This window comes from Copadichromis virginalis, linkage group LG1, assembly GCF_057382275.1.
Source record: "Copadichromis virginalis isolate Kocher_CV1m ecotype Utaka linkage group LG1, C_Virginalis_male_GT1.1, whole genome shotgun sequence".
Lineage (NCBI taxonomy): Eukaryota > Metazoa > Chordata > Actinopteri > Cichliformes > Cichlidae > Copadichromis > Copadichromis virginalis.
Window position 1 is genome coordinate 4,990,014 of NC_140618.1, and position 18,554 is coordinate 5,008,567.

At 40.8% G+C, this 18,554-nt stretch overlaps 1 protein-coding gene across 1 annotated transcript in view; it reads right to left on the reverse strand.

The window, feature by feature from the left end:
* Positions 1–407: 407 nt before the first annotated feature.
* The window catches only part of mmp15b (matrix metallopeptidase 15b), a 31,179-nt gene continuing 13,032 nt past the window's right edge, over positions 408–18,554 (reverse strand). Inside the window, exons 5-10 of the mRNA XM_085432767.1 lie at positions 12,452–12,613; positions 12,128–12,324; positions 9,300–9,438; positions 6,077–6,227; positions 4,347–4,465; positions 408–3,228 (exon numbers count right to left, since the gene is read on the reverse strand). Of these exons, the coding sequence (XP_085288893.1) occupies positions 2,720–3,228; positions 4,347–4,465; positions 6,077–6,227; positions 9,300–9,438; positions 12,128–12,324; positions 12,452–12,613 (1,277 nt within the window). The 3' untranslated portion in view covers positions 408–2,719. The remainder of the gene's footprint in view (positions 3,229–4,346; positions 4,466–6,076; positions 6,228–9,299; positions 9,439–12,127; positions 12,325–12,451; positions 12,614–18,554) is intronic.

Below are 18,554 nucleotides of genomic sequence, written 5' to 3' on the forward strand. Positions count from 1 at the left end.
TTTTAGAATATTTGATTCTTCACCTGTGGAAATGTGGGCTTTATTAAAAGGCACCGAGGCAGAAATGGCTTTGCACCTGCACTGACATGAGCACTGGATCCATGGAAAATAAGTATGAATGCTGCCAATAAGGAGGCTCTAAAGCATGCATGTGCTTATACAAAACTACAAGTGAAACACTTTGACAAGCTTTCTTAAACGAGGCCTGTCACCTACTCTAAGCGAAAGTTTCCTCTTTGGCCAGCACTGCTGCTGAACTTGCAAGGGAATCTGGGTCACATGGGTTGTTGCCAACTCTCTCTCCCTCTTCTCTTTGTCTCCTCCTTCTTCCCACCCTTCCTTATTCCTGAGATCTAAACTTTGCAAGCTCAGGGAGCCGAGGTCAGGCGTGTTCCCTCAGTCCTCCTTCCCCCTTTCCTTTTCTCAGCTGCAAGAAATTCAGACTCTCGATACCCTCCCCATTTGTGTAACCTGAGCTGGGTGAGCTGAGCCAACCCCCCACCCCCCAGGTCAGAGTGGCAGCTTAGTTCTAAATGCTACTTCAGATAAACCTTCCTCCAATTTATGTCTGAAATCAAACTTCTAAATACTTTCACTCACACACTCATTTTATGCCTTATCTTCAGGCATAAACTCATCACGATGAGATAAATTGCTGCCATTAAGAAAAATGTTGACTTGAAAAGGTCACCACACCTGGTTTTAGCCTTTCATGACTCTTTATCAGCGTAGTCACCGTTTTACACCAATTTTCCAGTGTGTGTCTGAATGCACTGACAAAGACTGAGAACTCCGTGTAATAAAGAGGCAATTTTCTGTGCATGCCTTCTTGAGAGATGAAACGAAAGCCGACTGTTTTGACTCAGTAAGGTCAAAGTTTAGTTTAGAGGTTAACGGCATTTGCGCACACCTGCTGTTATTTGATGAGGAGGATTAGTCTGTGTTCACATAAGCCCTCATGGCCTGAGCCCACCCTGGTGCTTACAGTAAGACTGCATATCATCCCAGAAGTCTCTTTAAAAAATACTAGCAGTAAAAGATGCATTATGTACTGCATGGTAGACGAGCTGCACTCCGTGAATGCTCTGTAACAGCCTTAGCTTTGTTTCCCCCTTTTATGTCTCTCGCACACCCAGATGCTCTCCCTCCTGTGTTATTTCACAGTGAGCTGACTTTGTTCATTAACTATTAGTCCGTCTCCTTCACGGCACAAAGGACAGGTCTTATTTTTGACATAAAAGAGGATCTCTGAGAATTAGCCCCACAGTTGAGAACTAAAGGAAGAGGTCCCCTTTATAGTCTATTTATCCTTTCAGCCAGAGAGCTCTTTAACAAGACAAGCTTCCAAATAAGGGAAAGAAAGAAGGCAGACCTACTGTCCATCAGTGTGAACACAAGATATGGAAGGCATTAGTCATCTGACCTTAAAGGGTTAATTTATTTGCAGTGCCAGTGTTTCTATCTAGAATTATCTATAGAATTATGTGACTGTGTTGCTAGTTAATTCTGTCTACTGGCATAAAAAACATGAGTGAGGTTGAAAAGCTTAAAAGCTTTTATAGCTGCCGGACTGGAAAACTAAATCTTTTCCGGAGACAAAAGTGGATATAGACATAGACAGAGCAACACTGGGTGTCTGCAGAGTGCATCGATTTGTTTGTCAATGAAGTTAAACAGCCAATTGTCAGTCTTAGGCTACTGTATCATATACCTAGCAAAATGTCTTTTTTCACTAATTTGCATTGTCTAAATAAATAATATGTTCACCAGAAGGTTACAAGAAATTAAAAGTATGTAATAGCCGCACAGCTCTGGCTTTATTATCTTGTTTGTTTAAACCCTGTTTGACTGATATACATGTAACCTTCTCAGATCTCACAGTGAATACAGAGTTATTATTAACATAAATAGGAGAGACTGCAACAATAAGATTTAATGGTTTAAAAACAAACCTGCCCTCCTCTGACTAACAATCTGAACTCTGAATTAACCTTCAGACTTACAATCACACCCTAATCACCATCAACAAGAGTCAAAGAGAATAATATCTGAGCTCGTTGCAGGTCCCAAAACACCTCTTCACAGATTCTCCTGCAGAGAAAAGGAAAGACAAGAAACACGGAGCTGATGAGAGGAAGGAAAGAACCCTTCTGGACCCCACTTGAAGCACTGTGGCCTGTCTACAAATCTTTTTAATGCTTTAAATTTCTTCCTTTTGTGGCAACTGAGATAGCATAAGCTGATGTCAGGTTATTAGCGAGGAAAAAGCCCCTACGGAGATTAGGGGAAGGAGGAGGGCGGAGCAGAGATGTGAGAGAGAATAGACCGGCCTTCCTGCTTTAGAAGTAATAATAACAACAACAACAAAAAAGTCACATAAAATGAACCAAAACAAAAAGAACAAAACTATGTGCAAACTTCTCTCATATAAATAGACTACAGTCACTGCATTGTAGAGCACCATGGGAGACAGGAGGAGGTTAGAGAGGTGTGTGTCTGTGTGTGTGTTTGAAAATGTAAGACATAAGTTACGCTCGCGTCTAGTTTGTGTGTATGTATCATTACAGTATTTGCATGGATCTACTACCACAGAGCTGCAGGAGCCACTGAGCACAGAGACTGGAGACAGATGGATCACTGGGAAGAGGGCTAGATTAGAGGAGGAGGGGGCATCTAAGGTTTAAATCAAGTTCAGCGTTCAAAGACCTAACATCAGGGGTCAGACCCAGTCCTGAAGTGAGCGTTTGCAGTGCACCAGCAGGCGTGGTGCCCCTTTGCTCTGCAGCGTGTTGATGATGGCATAGATCAGTCCCAGGATGCACAGCACCAGGACCAGTGGGATGGTTACCATCAGGATGCTCATGGTCCGCTCTTGGCTGTCGTCCACCTTCAGTACCACATCCACCTCATTGGTCTTCTCCTCACGTCCCTCGCGAGAGTCTTGATCTTTGTCACCGTCTGAGCCTTTGTCTTTGTCCGTTCCCCCGCGATCTGTTCCGTCCCGGTCTTTGCCCTTGTCGCCGTCACGTCCTGCGTCGGGGTTAAATGGCGGGCGGCTTACGTCTGGGTATTTGCGGCCCGAGTCTGTGTCCGTGTCTCTGTCGGGATCCAGGTCCACGCTGCAGCCCATGAAATCTCTCAGGATGGATTTTGGATAGCCCGGTTCGCTTTTCATACGGTGGTTGTCAAACTTCCAGTACTTGGAACCCTTATAGAAGTAGGTGTATGCTGAAATATAAATGGAGAAAAGATGAGCCCACAAAGAATGTTAAAGCATGACTAAAAGAATAATTAGAGTTTTTGAGAGATCTTTAAAGAGTTACCAGATAACTGACAGCTGTACGTGATTAAACAAGATATTTGTACATCTTAGAGAGAATAACAGTCTGTATTTGTTCCCCATTAGAGAGAAGTAGGTGGTTTCTCCATAATTTGAAGGTTTATACTGAGCTACGCTAACATGATCATTTAAAAAAAAAATCTAAATTATATTGAGCCTCTTGGCAAAAAAATAAGATTAATATATTTATCAAAAAGTCAAACTGTTGCTTTAATAACTTCAATATTTTACTCTAAATTCTCTCTGTGTTCAGTTGAGGCAATTAAAATTACTCAAGTGGCTACTGTCAGTCCAATAATTGCTTATTTCTAACATATCTGCAAAGAAAAAGAACTCCCCACCCAGAATGTTCAATAAATCCAATCATAGCAAAGCTCAAAATCACCTTTTTTGGATTATTATAGTATTAAAATCAATAAAACTAACAAGCTGAGGGACTTCAATGAGGCAATCAGATGAAGAATCCCTGTTTGCACTCTCTTAATCAACAAAGAGGTGGAAGTACAAACTGTATGCTATAAAAGTATGCAGTTTTGGTCTAGTTTTCATCTATTATTTATGAATTGATGTTGCTTTTGAACACCATTCAACTGAAGAACAGCCACTAAAGACAGCACGTTTTATGAAATCAGTGATTTCATAAATTATCTCAACAAGAGTGTGCACAACAACTCTTAATAGAAGTCAGCTACCAAGTTAAACAAATAGTGAGCAAAAAATAATTCAAATTGACAAGAATAGAATTCAAAATAATTCAATTACATGAAACTCATAAACTATAAATTTGCATCCCTAGGAGTCAAGACACTGAATCACTCCTCTCCAATAATGCACAGTAAAGCCAGAAGCATTTCACATGTCAGTTCAAAATCACACCCACACCCTCCCCCATCTCCTGATGACTGACCACACCCTGATTCTTTGTTTCAGGCATGTCTCAGTCTGCCACAAACCCTCTTCTCCCCTTTCCAAACACAAACACATACACAGAAACCACACCGCTCACCTCCATCATCGCTGAGGAAGGCCCCCTTGGGATTAGAGGGCACTGACGTTCCCCAGACACTGATTGACTTCGGGTAGCCTCTGTCAGCTGAGCGAGACTGCTCGTTGAAGCGCCAGTACCTGAAGACAGAAAGCGGGAGAAGGTTGATACTGTTTATCAACTGTCTAAACAAGAACAGAGCAGACGTCTTCCTCAGTACACTACATGCTGGGTCTGCACAGAGTGCATATCACAGTACCGCTTCCACAGAATACTTGTAGTTCTGTGAGTTAATATGCTGTGAGCGTTCTGTACACATAAACCTTCAGGGCGTGTATTTTCATGCACCAAAGTCAAACCACTCACTTCATGGTAGTGAAAATAAAGTATGTTTGACATGAGCTTTTCTGCACAGTGGTACGGTTACGGGCTGTAGTTCAGTTAAAAATAGTTCCTACATCAATCAGCTCACAACAAGGTTTATGGATGGCTTCTGAGTAACTGAAACATGATTTCCAAAAGGAGTAGATTTTTATTCTATATAGAATAAAAACAGATGAGTGAAAAAAAGGCTGTTCTTACAGTTTTATTTCTGCTGGTATTTGGTCATAAAATCTAGGGAGTCAATGTCTGAAATCCATCTCACATCAGCCAGGATGAGAGTGAATTCACTACAATCATGATACTGATATCATGATAGTGACAGAGGAAAAGTCTGTGGACTGCCAAAATGAGTAAGATTCATCATTTATGGAGCATGACGGTCTGTACTAGATGTCGTAGCAATTTAGCATCTAACTGGTGAGATATTCCAGTCTGGAACAAAGCTGGACCAATCAACAAATTGCTGTTGACCTTTGTAGCTGGGACGAGTGCAAGTTGATCACTAGGTTTTTCAAGACATTGCTGCCCTCAATAAAAACAGAATGCAATAATTTGCTCATAAACACTAATTTTATTAACAACAGAACACAAAGTATCAAATTCTTAAATTGACACATTTCACTGTTTCATGAAAAAGCAAATTTTGAATTTGAGGACATTAATATATCTCGGAAAAAATGCAGCGAGAGCAACAAAGGGCTGGAAATGCAAGTAGGACTAAGAAAAAACAGGTGAAGCAACTAATTAGGCTAACGGACAACAGATTGGTAACATGACTGTGTACCAGGAGAGCCTAAAGGCATCAAAAGGCACCATTACCACTGAAAGTTTTCTACAGTTTTTACAGAAACAAATGTTCCCACCAGATGCCCTTTTTTTGTTTTTTAAGGGAAGAAATTATATATTTCAAGAAGACAATGTTAAACTGCATACTGCATCTCTTACAAAGGGAGGTTTTGTAGTAGAAGTGTCTGGGTGTTGAACTGGGCTGCCTGCAGTCACCAGCTAAAAATGTTTGGCACATCATGAAACCAACAGTACAACACAGAAGGCCCAGGACTGTTGAGCAGCTCATATCCCACGTCACACAAGAGTGGGACGATATTCCTCTCTGAAAATTTCAGCAAGCGGTCTCTCATGAGTCTGTAAACGTCAGTTCCCACACATTTGTGGACTGTTGTTAAACAAAGGAGATGCTACACAGTGATAAACATGACCCTATTGTGTTTAACACTCCTTAGATTAAACATTTGATTTGTCAAGTGACCCTGCAAGAACTTGCCAAAAGCAACCAAACTACTGATATCCTTTTAATGCAATATACTCACAGTTCAGTGTCACTCAGACAGAGTATAGGGCTATATTACCTGTCTCCTTGAAAGAAGTAAGTGTAGCCGGATGGCTCCCACCAGATGGCTGTATCTATTCGGTCGTAGGGAATATCTATACCATAATCGACTAGCTCAAGTGGGTAGCCTGGTTCCAGGTTAGCCTCTCTGAAAAGCCAGAATCTGTTTCCTGAGGAGAGGAGAGAAATTTTATGTGATGCTTTCTGATGTATACATTGGAGCATTCCCCTATCCACTCTTACCCTTATATGGAAAATGTTACCACACACAATCACATTGTATATGACATATATATGGTTACCCACACATCATAAACCTTCGAGAATGCTCGTGCACACATGTTTAATTTGCTAGCAATTACGGATAAGAACAGTCCCACAAACCAAGCCAGCATTTACACACACTTGTAAATAATAAGAATGCAATAATGGATTATTGGCAAGCAATCAAAAAAAAACTCAGCAGAAGTGAGTACGACATCCCTGATTACAGAGTTTGGGTTTGGCCTGTAATTATGCACAAGGAGTGGCTTGTCTCATGTCAGGCTAAAGCACATTTTGTTGCTGAAGGCAACGTTTTATTGTTTCTCACAGTATCTGACAGGGGGACTGTGTTTCACCATTACATCTCCTTTTGGCTTCATTCTGCCTTTCCCTCACCCGCCCATCCATCCACCCACTTCTGGCCCCTTGCTCCTCATTTAAAAAGAAAGCTCTACACTCAGCATCTGGATAGTACAAGAGGTTGACGCAATGCTTCCCAGGGTTCCTGCGGTGCACAGCCCTCATGTAAAATCCCATGACTTACTCCACAGCTTTTCAAGGCAATGCCAGAGCACTTCAGTGACATAAAAATCCGATGCCTTTTTTTCCCCTGGAAATCTTTTTCTACAGGGATGAATGTTGTTTCTATTACAGCTGGCCTTGTTTTGGACCAGAGCAGCAGGGAAACCTCTGGGTAACACAACAGCTGTGCAACTGGCTTACAGTAAAGATTTACTTTACAGTACACTACAGTAAATCAGTACAATGCAAACATCAATTCATCCATGTATTACTGTATTTCAGAGAATGCACAGATGCAGGATATTTGTACAACAGCAGAATATCGTAAGACTTTGTGTTTTGGCTTAAGCGATGAGCTCGAATGTAGAAATTGGGCAGTGATGAAAAAATATACCCAGGAGCCTTACAGGTTGATTGAAGGGCTGGTGGAGCGGTAGAAACAGCAATTTTTCTGCATGAGCAGATCTCTAGACTGTGTGTCAGGGTTTCTTTACTGTCTCCATTGTGCTTTAGTTTGATTTGTCAGGTTGGCTTTTCTGTGCTTCTAGTTTCTAGTTTGGATATAAAATAATAAACAAAAAACAGTTCAGTTTATTGCTAATGTAAAAACATGTACAGTGTTAATATTTGGTGTCTGAATTAAAACAGTTGCCATAACTATTACTCAAAACCACATTTCAGATCCCAAAATCACCAAAGGAAGAAAATCCTTTTGGGCCATTATTTGTAGCTACAACGGTCGAGACTACTATAATCCAGAGTTTATAACAAAACATGTCTTAGCTGGAGCCACAAAATTCATCAGCATTGACACACAATTTAAGTGAAACCTGTTTTAGTATTTCAATTCAAAGTAGTAGCACATAATATTGCTCATTAATCACAAAGATATGTCACTGAGTCAAAGTATCATGAAAACTTAGGATTGAGTTGAGGTGGGTTGAGAAGTGGCTTGCAGATGCACCATAAAGAGTGCAGGCAATATGAGGTTTGGATTTTGGAGGTGTTGAATGGTATCAGCTGATGTGGGCTTGTCTTAAGATCAGCTGGTTGTGCCTGAAGCTGTGCTTGTTTCTTGGCCCATGATTGAAAACTCTATTTCACAAGTCTGCAAGAACTTGTGCACAACAGTGATGAGTGATTGCTTTAGTCACCACCAGAGAAAGTAAATGCATTGACTGATGCGATGGGTTTAAATACAGGTGTTCATAATAGGCATCCTATTGTTGTGCTTGTCCCCCTTAATCTTATACTCTGCCAGTTTCCTTTCTTCCCTCCCTCTTTCCTCTTCCTTTGTCTCACTCTTCCTTTGCTTAATGGCTTCTCGCCAAATGTCATGCAGAGTCTTGCCGATGACATCATTCTCCTCATTATCAACAGCTGCCTGAAAGCCCGAAGCACCCAGAATCAAGCAGCCGAGTTCTTCTTTTTTCATTCAACTTTATTCGCTGTTGTAAAAGACAAGCTGCTCTCAGAGTCTGTGCCAAAATAATGAGCTGTTCTAAAAAAGATTAATACTCAGCATGGTGAACACATTATGTACTGTTGCTTTCTTAAGGAAGTGGGACTAAGGATATCTTCAACATTATCTGTAGAAGATAGAAAAAGCTGCAGTCAGTTTTACTGCTCATATGATGGATTGAAACTGTACTCGGGTTGTAAAAAAGAAACCAGATGTGAGGGTTTTTTTGTTTTCTATGCACGAGAGTGCACATGTTTATGTGAGATATATTTATGGTCCATATGTCCAGAAAAAGTAAATACCTGATCTATAAAGGTGAAACAAATAGAATATTTCAACTTTGACATTAGCAAGACAGACTGATTTATGATAACACCTGGACCTACACACTAGATACAGATGTGTTTATCTCACATCGCTTATCTTCTTTATCTAACTTTTATCTTTTTATTTTTTAAACTGCATAACCTGGAATTACTTTCTCAAGCCTGGATGCCTTGTTATAAATGCCCAATGCATGAATTCTTTTATTATGAATTTTGACCTTAACCTTTGACCTCTACAATCTGATCAGTTCAGCCTTGAGTCTAAGTGAATGGTTGTGCCAAATTAAATAAATAAATAAATTCCTCCAGTCATTCATTAGCACATTCGTGATTGGGATGGATGTGCGGTCAAAGGGACCCTGACCTTTGACCTCTTTTTACCAAAATCTAATCAGTCATCTCCGCTGTTTCCACTGATTGTTGGAGGCTGAAAACTGCAAGCTTACATCCACTAATATGCATTTTTCTTTACAGTTACTAAGCAATAAACTGAATTAATCCCATTTGACTTTTCATATTTGGTATCAAGGTGACATAAATCCTTTACAAAAAGAGAATACATGTAAGAATAGTAACAGCATGAGTGTGCAAGACAAGTCATCATAGTCATCATTTACAGAATAGGAAGCATTCATCCATCGGTATGTGCACCAGTATTATCTGCTTACCTTTAAAGAAGACGAACCTGCCATCATGTCTCTCATATGCAGCATCAATGTCGCCAGGGAGACCCCTCCAAAAGTGACCGATTGGCATGGGGTAGTTATCCAGAACCCTGTTCCTACGCACACGCCAGAACCAGCGGCCCTGAGGGGACACAGTACGAAAGTTTGGCTTAGTTTCTTATCTTTTCAGTTAGTTTTAAGAACTCGCTCCTAGCTGAGACTCAAGGAAATACAATGACTGCGAAGTAAATCGATGACAGGAGTGCAGGAGGGGAAAAGCTTCATATCACATCCTTAGCTTTAAAAACAATTCTATTCAGAGAACATGCAAAAAGACACAATAAGAAATATTTTCTCAAGTCATCCATGCAGTCACCCCAGCTGAGGTCACATACACTGTTGCTTTTTTGTCCTCTATGCCAAGCAAACTGAGCTCTGCAGGATAATTAGTCCAGAATGTACAATAAACTAACAATAGCAGAACACTAGCAGGCTAATAATAGTCAGTCTCTGCTCTGCTGGTTTTATCATGTTCCCTCACTGCAGTCTCTCTGTTGATCAGTCTGCCATGAGATGCACTTTAATAAAGAACTGTGGTGTTTGTTCGTCACGTCAGTGACACAAAACAAAGAAAAAGAAAATGCATATTTTTACCCTTCATGACACTTTGGTTAGTGAACACTCATATCTACTGCAAACAAGCAGCAGACAGAGTTTAACCAGCAGCCCCTCGACTCATTCATAACTGGTGAGTCAGTAGCCCTGTTTGTCCTGGATGCTATAACAGTAAAATGCTGGGTGCTGCTTCTTTCTGGCAAGCACTGCTAGTTTTGTCCTTCATGCAGGACACACTCGCAGACAGCACGGCGCGGCACAGAACAGAACACACTGGAGATGTGTTGGTGAGTGAGACAGAACAGGGCTGAATCCAACTGGATGCTCAACCGTTTGTCTGGTCGGACAGCTCCTTTCCTACAGAATTAACCATATTAGAGCAGATCTCAGTGTGGGAGTTTCATTACTGAGAACTGCTCAGTGTGCTGGCTCTCTTTATGTCGAGACCTTCTGCTGTGAAGTGGACAAAAGAAAGAAACTTTTCCTGAAGAATGACAGCACCTTTTTTCCTTTAATGAACAGGACTCCATAGAGAAAAGAGTGGAACTGGTGTGCTCCGAATTACTCCTACTCATTCAGGGAGCAATTTTGTCTGTGCAGAATAATAGCAGAGAAAACCAATGTCATATAATTTATTTGAATTTGGACGAAAGCTGACCGACAGACAAATGTTTCCACGCATAAAGCCACACTGTCCTCGGCTAAAAATGAAGAAATAAAGACGACTGTATTATAATATTACAACCTTGCAATTAACTTTCAGGCCAAGCTGGGGAGGAGTGATAGAGAGAAATTTGAATAAATGATAATTACAGCTCAAAATCAACAAACCTTGATATAACCACATGCATTAATCTAACCATGAATATATATTTATTGCTTTTTGTCTGCATTTGCTCTGATCAGGTAATTTCTATTTTTGAAGCTCATTAAGAACTGGTTAATTTTGGACAATGAATAATAATGTCTCATGACGTTAATGAAACCCATGAAGACAGACATTAACGTCTGCGATGAAACCCAAGAGTACAAATATAACTGCTTGACCATGTGTAGCATATGTCCAGCCAGTCAGATTTCAGAGTGTGTAATGACTGGTCAGTGTCGCACACACTTAAGAGTCCAAGACAGGAGCTATTCATAGACTGATCTGAGTACTTGGGGAGGGAGGGGGGGTGCAGTGGTCTGCTGTGTGGACTACAAAGCAAATGAAAGATCCCACAAGCAAGAAATATTCACATCTGTGTGTTTTTTCAGCTCTGCAAACACCCCAGATCAAGTTTGCTATCTACAGCTGCTGTGAGCCCTAATGCTTCAGTTCAATGTCAGACGTCAAAACAGCAGAGCAACATTTCTGGAGGTGAAACTGAGGCTTCTTTAAAGTAAAGCCTGCATGTCCCCTGCCCCACTCAGTATAATATCTGCAGCTCTCTTCACTAGTCAATGCTATCAACACTGGACACCTTTTCTGGCCTCTCCCATGGAAACACGTAATTACTTATCTTTGCAGAGCTGCACTATGTATAAACCAACGCCAGAAAAAAGAAGATCTGAAATGGATGGGAGGAAATGGAGCCCTACTTGCTGCTGAAAGTTCAATAAATTCAATTGAACACACAGCACCTGCACAGTGAAAAAGTACTGGAAAAGCTGATTAAATAATATCAAAATACCCATATAATAAATAATGAGAGAGGAGCTGCAGCCAATAACACGATCAGTTTAAATACTAGCATCTACAAGACAAATCTCATAAAGGTTAAGACTCAGTTAATATCTAACTGCTGCCGCAGCTAATGTTTTGTGTGGGCCCAGAGGCTCTTTAAACACCTGACCAACCCTCAAACCCTTTTAACTGTTCTCAGTCTCATAAAAGAACACCAGCTCCGTGGGTTTACAATCCACAAGCACCTGATTGAAAACAGACCCCTTGTTGGCTGCGTACACGCCATTTGTCGTAACTCGTTTCTCAGGAAAATAATAACTAATATATTGAAACGGTGGAGTTGTCATGAAAGCTCCTTTCCTGGAAGATGACTTAATTTCCAAGGAAGGTCATACTTGGAAATAAACTCATGGTGGCAGAACTTTTCCATGTATTGCTTAATGAAGCACCCTGAAGCAGCTGCTATGATTTGGCGTTATATGCATAAAATTGAATTTAATGTTCACCACTTTACAAAGACTCTCAATTTCTTAATCCGCAAACCATTTACCTTGAAGACAAACATCTCTCCTCGGAGCATAGCAACAGTGTCAAAGTTTCCCTCACAGATATTGGGTCCATAATGATCTGGCCTTTCGGTGGTCCTGGGCCTATCAGGTTGCCGAGGAGGTGTTTGAGGTGGTCTGGGCTCTGGGCGACGTGGTGCAACTGTAGGCAAGGCCTGGGTGGGACTGCTGTCAGGAGGACCTTCAGGAAGTCACAGACACAATACTTTAAACTGAGTGGATAACTGGTCACAATTTAATATCAAGAATAAGATTTCATGTCTGCATCATTTAAAAGATACGTGTGAGGATGAAAAATAAACTCCTACCATAGATCTGTTGTATCCCCCGCCGGTCATCCTCTGGCAACTGGAAGTTCTCAGTTTCCATCCACTGGTAGAAGGGAGCCATGATGGCTAGAGGATTGTTGGAATGCTCTAAGCCCAGGGCGTGTCCCAGCTCGTGGACTGCTACCAGGAAGAGGTCATTACCTGTATGAATGAGAGATAAGTTAGAATAAAAGAGAGGCAAACAAATAAAGGGCTCACAAAAGCTAACCGAGTTCAAGTTGCACTGCAGTACAAAATGCAAGATGGAAACCCCCAACAAAGTAAACCACACCCAGTGCTTGCTTAGTGGGTTCAATCCGGTCTCAAAGTTTCCACAATCCCTATCCCTAAACATAGAGAGATTTTTATAGGCAGAGGATTTAACAAATTGGTAATATCAGACACAATAGCCTTTAAGATAGAGATTTTCCTGTTGTGACGGTTTTATTTCTTGTCATGAAGAACAAAGATGTCTGGATCTTTAGTTTCTTGGATTATGTGGATGTATCAAGATTCTCAAATTCACAGAACGCTCAGTTTGCTTGGGGTGTAGGTGTTGTAGAGTTCAGTCATTGTTAGAGTCATGAAAATGTTGTTATCAAAGTGTAAACACAACACTCTTTACAGAGTTCTGTGTCGTAAACTCAGCTTGTCTCCACAGTCACTACACTTCAGTGCACCAGCTGTGCACACATCTTCACATCCTCCAGGCAGAATGTGTAGTTTCCACAGCATTCGCAAGCACATCTGCAACTAGGGCTGGGCGATATGGTCTAAAAGCCATATCGCGGTATAATTTGAAGCATGTGGGGTAACGATATATATCGCCATATATTCTTTTCTTCTGTATAACGTATTTTCCATATTATAAGGGGCACTTAAAATCCTTTAATGTGCCTTATCTATGAATTCTGGTTGTGCTTACTAACCTTGAACCGATTTCATGTGGTATACAGTGCACAGAAATCTGGCAAAAATGTTTTAGTACGACTTTGGTAAGCTACGAAGCCGCACCACTTGTTGGATTGTCGGAGCATTACGGCTGCCGTAATCAGGAGCCCTGCGGAGTAATTTGGGTCCAAAACTCTGTCTGCTTCAGGTCCCAAAGTCAAACGAACACTGCAGCATCACTGAGAGTTAAAAACTAATGCTAAATTCTTTCATCTTTAATAAAATGATCAGCATTGCTGCTTTACCAGGTGTAACAATTAAGTTTAACATCCAGGCATTCATGAAAACAGAATTTATTAAATCCAGTTAGCAGGAAGCAGGTTTCCACCTAAACATGATATGCCATGTTCTGACTGAGAGATTTCTAAAAAACATTAAAACATAAAGCTGCTATCACTTCCAACATAAATGAAGACAGAAAACTAAACAGCAGTGACTTTTGTAGGGTTACTGAAGTTGGACTAGCTGGTATATAATTGTGTCCTACTTGATCGCTAGTGACACAGCTATCTTAGCATAATATTAGCATAATATAAACAGTGAAGCTGGAGGATGAACGCTAACGTTTTTCCACTCGATAAAAGTGCTCCTTCTCTTTGTTATTACTGTCGCCCGGCATAATTTGCAGAAGATATTGCTTATAGCCGCTGCCATGCTTTCAACCAAAACAGGCGCAACTTGATGACACCATCAACATGTGCTATCGCAGTAGAGCGGTATAGTCAAAATCTCTACCGTTCGCCAGATTTGTATCGTTTCTACCATATACCGTTCATACCGCCCATCCTTATCTGCAACCAAGTGTAATTTTCAACTTGCAGCAAGTTCTATTAACATTGACCCTCAAACATGCAGTCGATCTTTCGAGTAATCCATCCAACTGCAATCCAAGATGGTGGAATTGGAGTTTGTTCGACCACAGGAGACCATAAGAGAATCAAGGAAGCTGAGAGACATCAAGGGCCACAACATTGTGACCTGACCAGCGAGCCCACAGCAAAACACGAGAAAGGAAGTACTGTGGTAGGTGATTAACAACTTTCAAACTAAGAGCAAGGGGACTGTCTGGTGGTAAACTGATCATTGTCTTTGACAGATGAAAAATCCCAAATAAATCCCAAAATATTAAACAATACATAAAAACTGTTGGTTTACAGACATACAGGGATGATCAAAGTTCATGAAAAAACTGGGGATGTATAACTTTGTACAGAATGATGGAAAATTCAACATGCATTCTTGAGCATCTTACACATACATGACAGAACAACGTATAACAAGTCTACGTATCTGTAACATATCAGATAAAACGAATAGGAACGTCTGTTCATTCTTTTCTATTTATCACACAAAAATCTCCTTAGATCTAAAACATTAATCACACACAGGCATGCTAATGACTGCTGATATGAATCTGTATGCATTTCTGTCCTGTTTAACCCACCAAGACATCCTGTTATCCACTGCCACTGCAATAATATCACTCTGTGCAGCTGTGACGTAGTGACCACTGCAGACCAACATCCTCTCAGAACAAAAGACTACTTTGAGATTTTTTTTTAAAGAAAAATAGAGAGAAACCAGGTTTACATTTTTCATGTCATATTCTATAAGTTCATCTCTAAAGCGAAGCCAGCACACAGCTGGGTACTTCCCTTCCAGTCAATACCTCTTTGTTGCTTTTCACCCTAGGCTCCGGCCTGAGCGACCTTTGAACTTCCTACCCATTTTGTTCACCCTATAATTGGCCATACAGATTGGCCAGATTGGTGCCAGTGACATCATGCTGTTGGGTGTACTGGTGATGTCACTGCTGTACGTGGAACAGAAGGGGGGGGGGGGGGTGCTGTAGATTCCTTATTTTGTGCATCTCCTCATTTCCTCTTTGAAACACACACAGGATGCACACAGTTCATCTTGTAAGTCCAGAGTCACATGAATGTCCTCACGGCATGCTAAGCGCCAGCTAACACTCGAGGGGAGAAAATAGAAGAGGGTAAGACAGAGTGGTAGAGATAGCTCAGGATGAATGAAGAGAGATAAAGAGCCCTTTGTGAGGTAACTGTGACTACCAGTTTGAAAGAGAAAAGCAAGATTGCACTTCAAATGCTTTAGCCTGGTTAGGTTCAGCCGGTTCCTCTACTGCTAATTCACACACATACATTTGACCTATTTCAACTCCCTAAAGCTTTGTTCCCTTGTTTATCATGCCTCACACCTCATTCATCTGCCACAGGGAGACTATCAGTGTAAAAAAGGGCAGACTAAAGCACCACCTAGACAACCAAAATCCACTACCCAAGTTTGCTCTGCCTTTTGCCAGAAACTTACTCATCATCATCAGTCTCATCTGACCACAAAAGCTTCTGACCTTTTCCCGTTACCAGCTTACCACATTTTTTCTGAGCGAAAGGTGTTTGAGTTTTGTGGATAACGTGTAAAAGCTGTTTTTGTTTTCCCTGCCAGAAAGCCTGATTAATCACACTGTGCGTCACAAGGTTCACACCAAAACTCTTTAGCCTAGTAAAAGAGCTCTTTCTGAAGCTGAGGTCAAGGAAAGGGAAAGAAAACACCATGATGAGTGGATCAAATGCATTTGTGCTTTATCGTCAGCTGCTGTCTATAATTTTTCTATTGATTGCTAAGCTGTGTTTGTCCAGAGCGTTCTCACTCCCGAGGTGTAACATGTCGACGTTTTGTCACGTCCCGCGGCGTTCCTGAGGAACGCAAAAGGAGATCTTCGGCGTTCTTATGGTACGCGGCGGGTTATGGCTGGAATCCAGTGCAATGACGCTCCCGCGGTAATAGACGTTCCAGCCCTGTATTCCAGCCCTAAACCTAACCTTATCCCTAGCCCTGACCATAACCTTATTCTTGACCTTAACCAGGACTTTAATGATGTTAAATAGCGTGTTTCTAAGTGATTTGAAGAAAAAGAGCAAACATGTGTAGATTCAGTCCAGACGGTTCTCATATTTCCTCTTTTTTCCGAGGTCGTCATCTAGGAACGTGGTGGGTAGCCGAAAACGTAATATGGTGACAATTTGTCACCTAGCGTAAAATGTTACGCTTTGGGAGTGAGAACGGGTTGGTTTGTCTGATACAACTCAAAAAGAGGTCAGAGGTGAGAGCTCATTTTGTTCTGAGGACCCTTCAGCAAAGCATATGCTGACTAAGGCTTTAACGTCACTCTTCAAGTCTCGCTTTTTCTTTCAGCACATCTGCTGCTCTAAGAATAATCTTCTTTCTGCACGTTAGACAAATAACCCCTGTTATGTTGACTAAAAGTCTTCATCAACATCATTTCTTTGTTTCATTGTGTTCATTTGAACTCGTCCTAAAATGGGACCAGACAAACTGATTTATTATTTCAGCCTTTTTTCAGTCCACTGACTTTAGTTACTACTAACAGCTAATCCACATATTTTTTGACCGTTTTTTTAAAAAAAAAAGTTGAAACTATTATGCCTCAATTATTTTCTTATGCAAAAAAATTCAATTGGTTTATCCATACAGCTATCCATTCAATTGTTAGAAACCTGTATTTGTAATTGTATTTCTATTTTAACCGGTTATTATTTATCCATTATAGTTACAATTAAAATTATACAATTTTGACTGCTAACCATCCAACATGAACTTCAATTGAAAGTGGAAGAAAATGGGTGGACTACATATATGATATTTAAAGGTTTAAAAAACTGAGAAAGAAAATTGTTGCTGTTAAAAATAAATACTTGTGACTTTCAATTGTCACTCCATCAGGCACATACTAGACCAGGGGTGGGGAACTCCAGGCCTCAAGGGCTGGTGTCTTGCGAGTTTTAGAGCTCACCCTGGGTCAACACACCTGAATCAAATGATCAGTTCATTGCCAGGCCTCTGGAGATCTTTTAGACATGTTGAGGAGGTAATTTACCCTTTAAATCAGCTATGCTGGATCAAGGACACATCTAAAACCTGCAGGACACTGGCCCTTGAGGCCTGGAGTTCCACCACCCCTGTACTAGACCAATCTGCATGACCTCTGTCCTCCGAAAGAAAATAACAAAGAAAAACTTGCATGTCACATAAAAGGCTACATTTTTGACAAGACTGACTACTTAGACGCGGCAACTAAAGTGAAGACCACAATGAAATTTAGCGGCACTTTGCTTTCAAGCGGTGTAAGTAGCATGGTGCAGCAAAAAGACCAGTCTCCACATCTCCCAAGTGGAACACACTCCCACTTAGAGTGGCATTCCATCCATCCCTGTGATCCTGCAACACATCCCACACACAACTGATCACACAGATACAGGCTTGTACATGCACACACACACAATACTTAGCTGTGTGTGTCAGCTGGATATGCAGATAACAGACAGGCCAAAAAAGGCTTTTGTTGAAAAGTAAAGTCCCCATTTAATCAGCAACAGCATTTTTGTCATTCTTCACTTCTGCATATAACTAGCTTAGTGCTTGTCACTGTTGTTAAGGTTTTTAACTGGTCAACATGGGCTCATCCTACCAAAGGATGCCTGAGGGCGTAAATATGAGCATAAAATATTTGACTTACTTCGATATGATCCGTCTAATAATTTGTCTTTAAAGCCAATAACTGCTAGAAGCAGCATCTACACCCAGTCCAAGCTAGAAACGAATCTTCTTCTCTCATTAACCCAGAATTGTTACATTATGGTGACTTATAGAATAGTTTTTCCTCCGGACATAACGCCTGTTTAAGTCGGTCCTTAGTGAATCCTCTAATGGGATCACTTCTTGATACAGTATTATTTTCAAAATCACATAAAAATGGGCAGCACCATCCTGATCTGTTCTGCATCTGTTGTAATCATTCAGTATACAAATGACTAAGACAGAATGGGTAAATATACTTTGTAGCTTTTTAGGGTGAGTAATAATTTATCTTAAAGTTTGGCAGGTCACCTCAGGGTCTTTTCAGGTATGAGGAAGTTAGAATTCAACCTTTTTTGTATGGGATTTTAAATAAAAAGACAATATACCCCTTCCAAGTAAGCATACTAGTACTGGCTCAAATTTAACAGTGAGGCAAATTATGAGTTTTTGACTCAGTGTAAGAACATTGTCCAGATGGGTTTACCAATGTGGCTACATGACTAAAAACATTTATGATCCAAGTTAAATTATG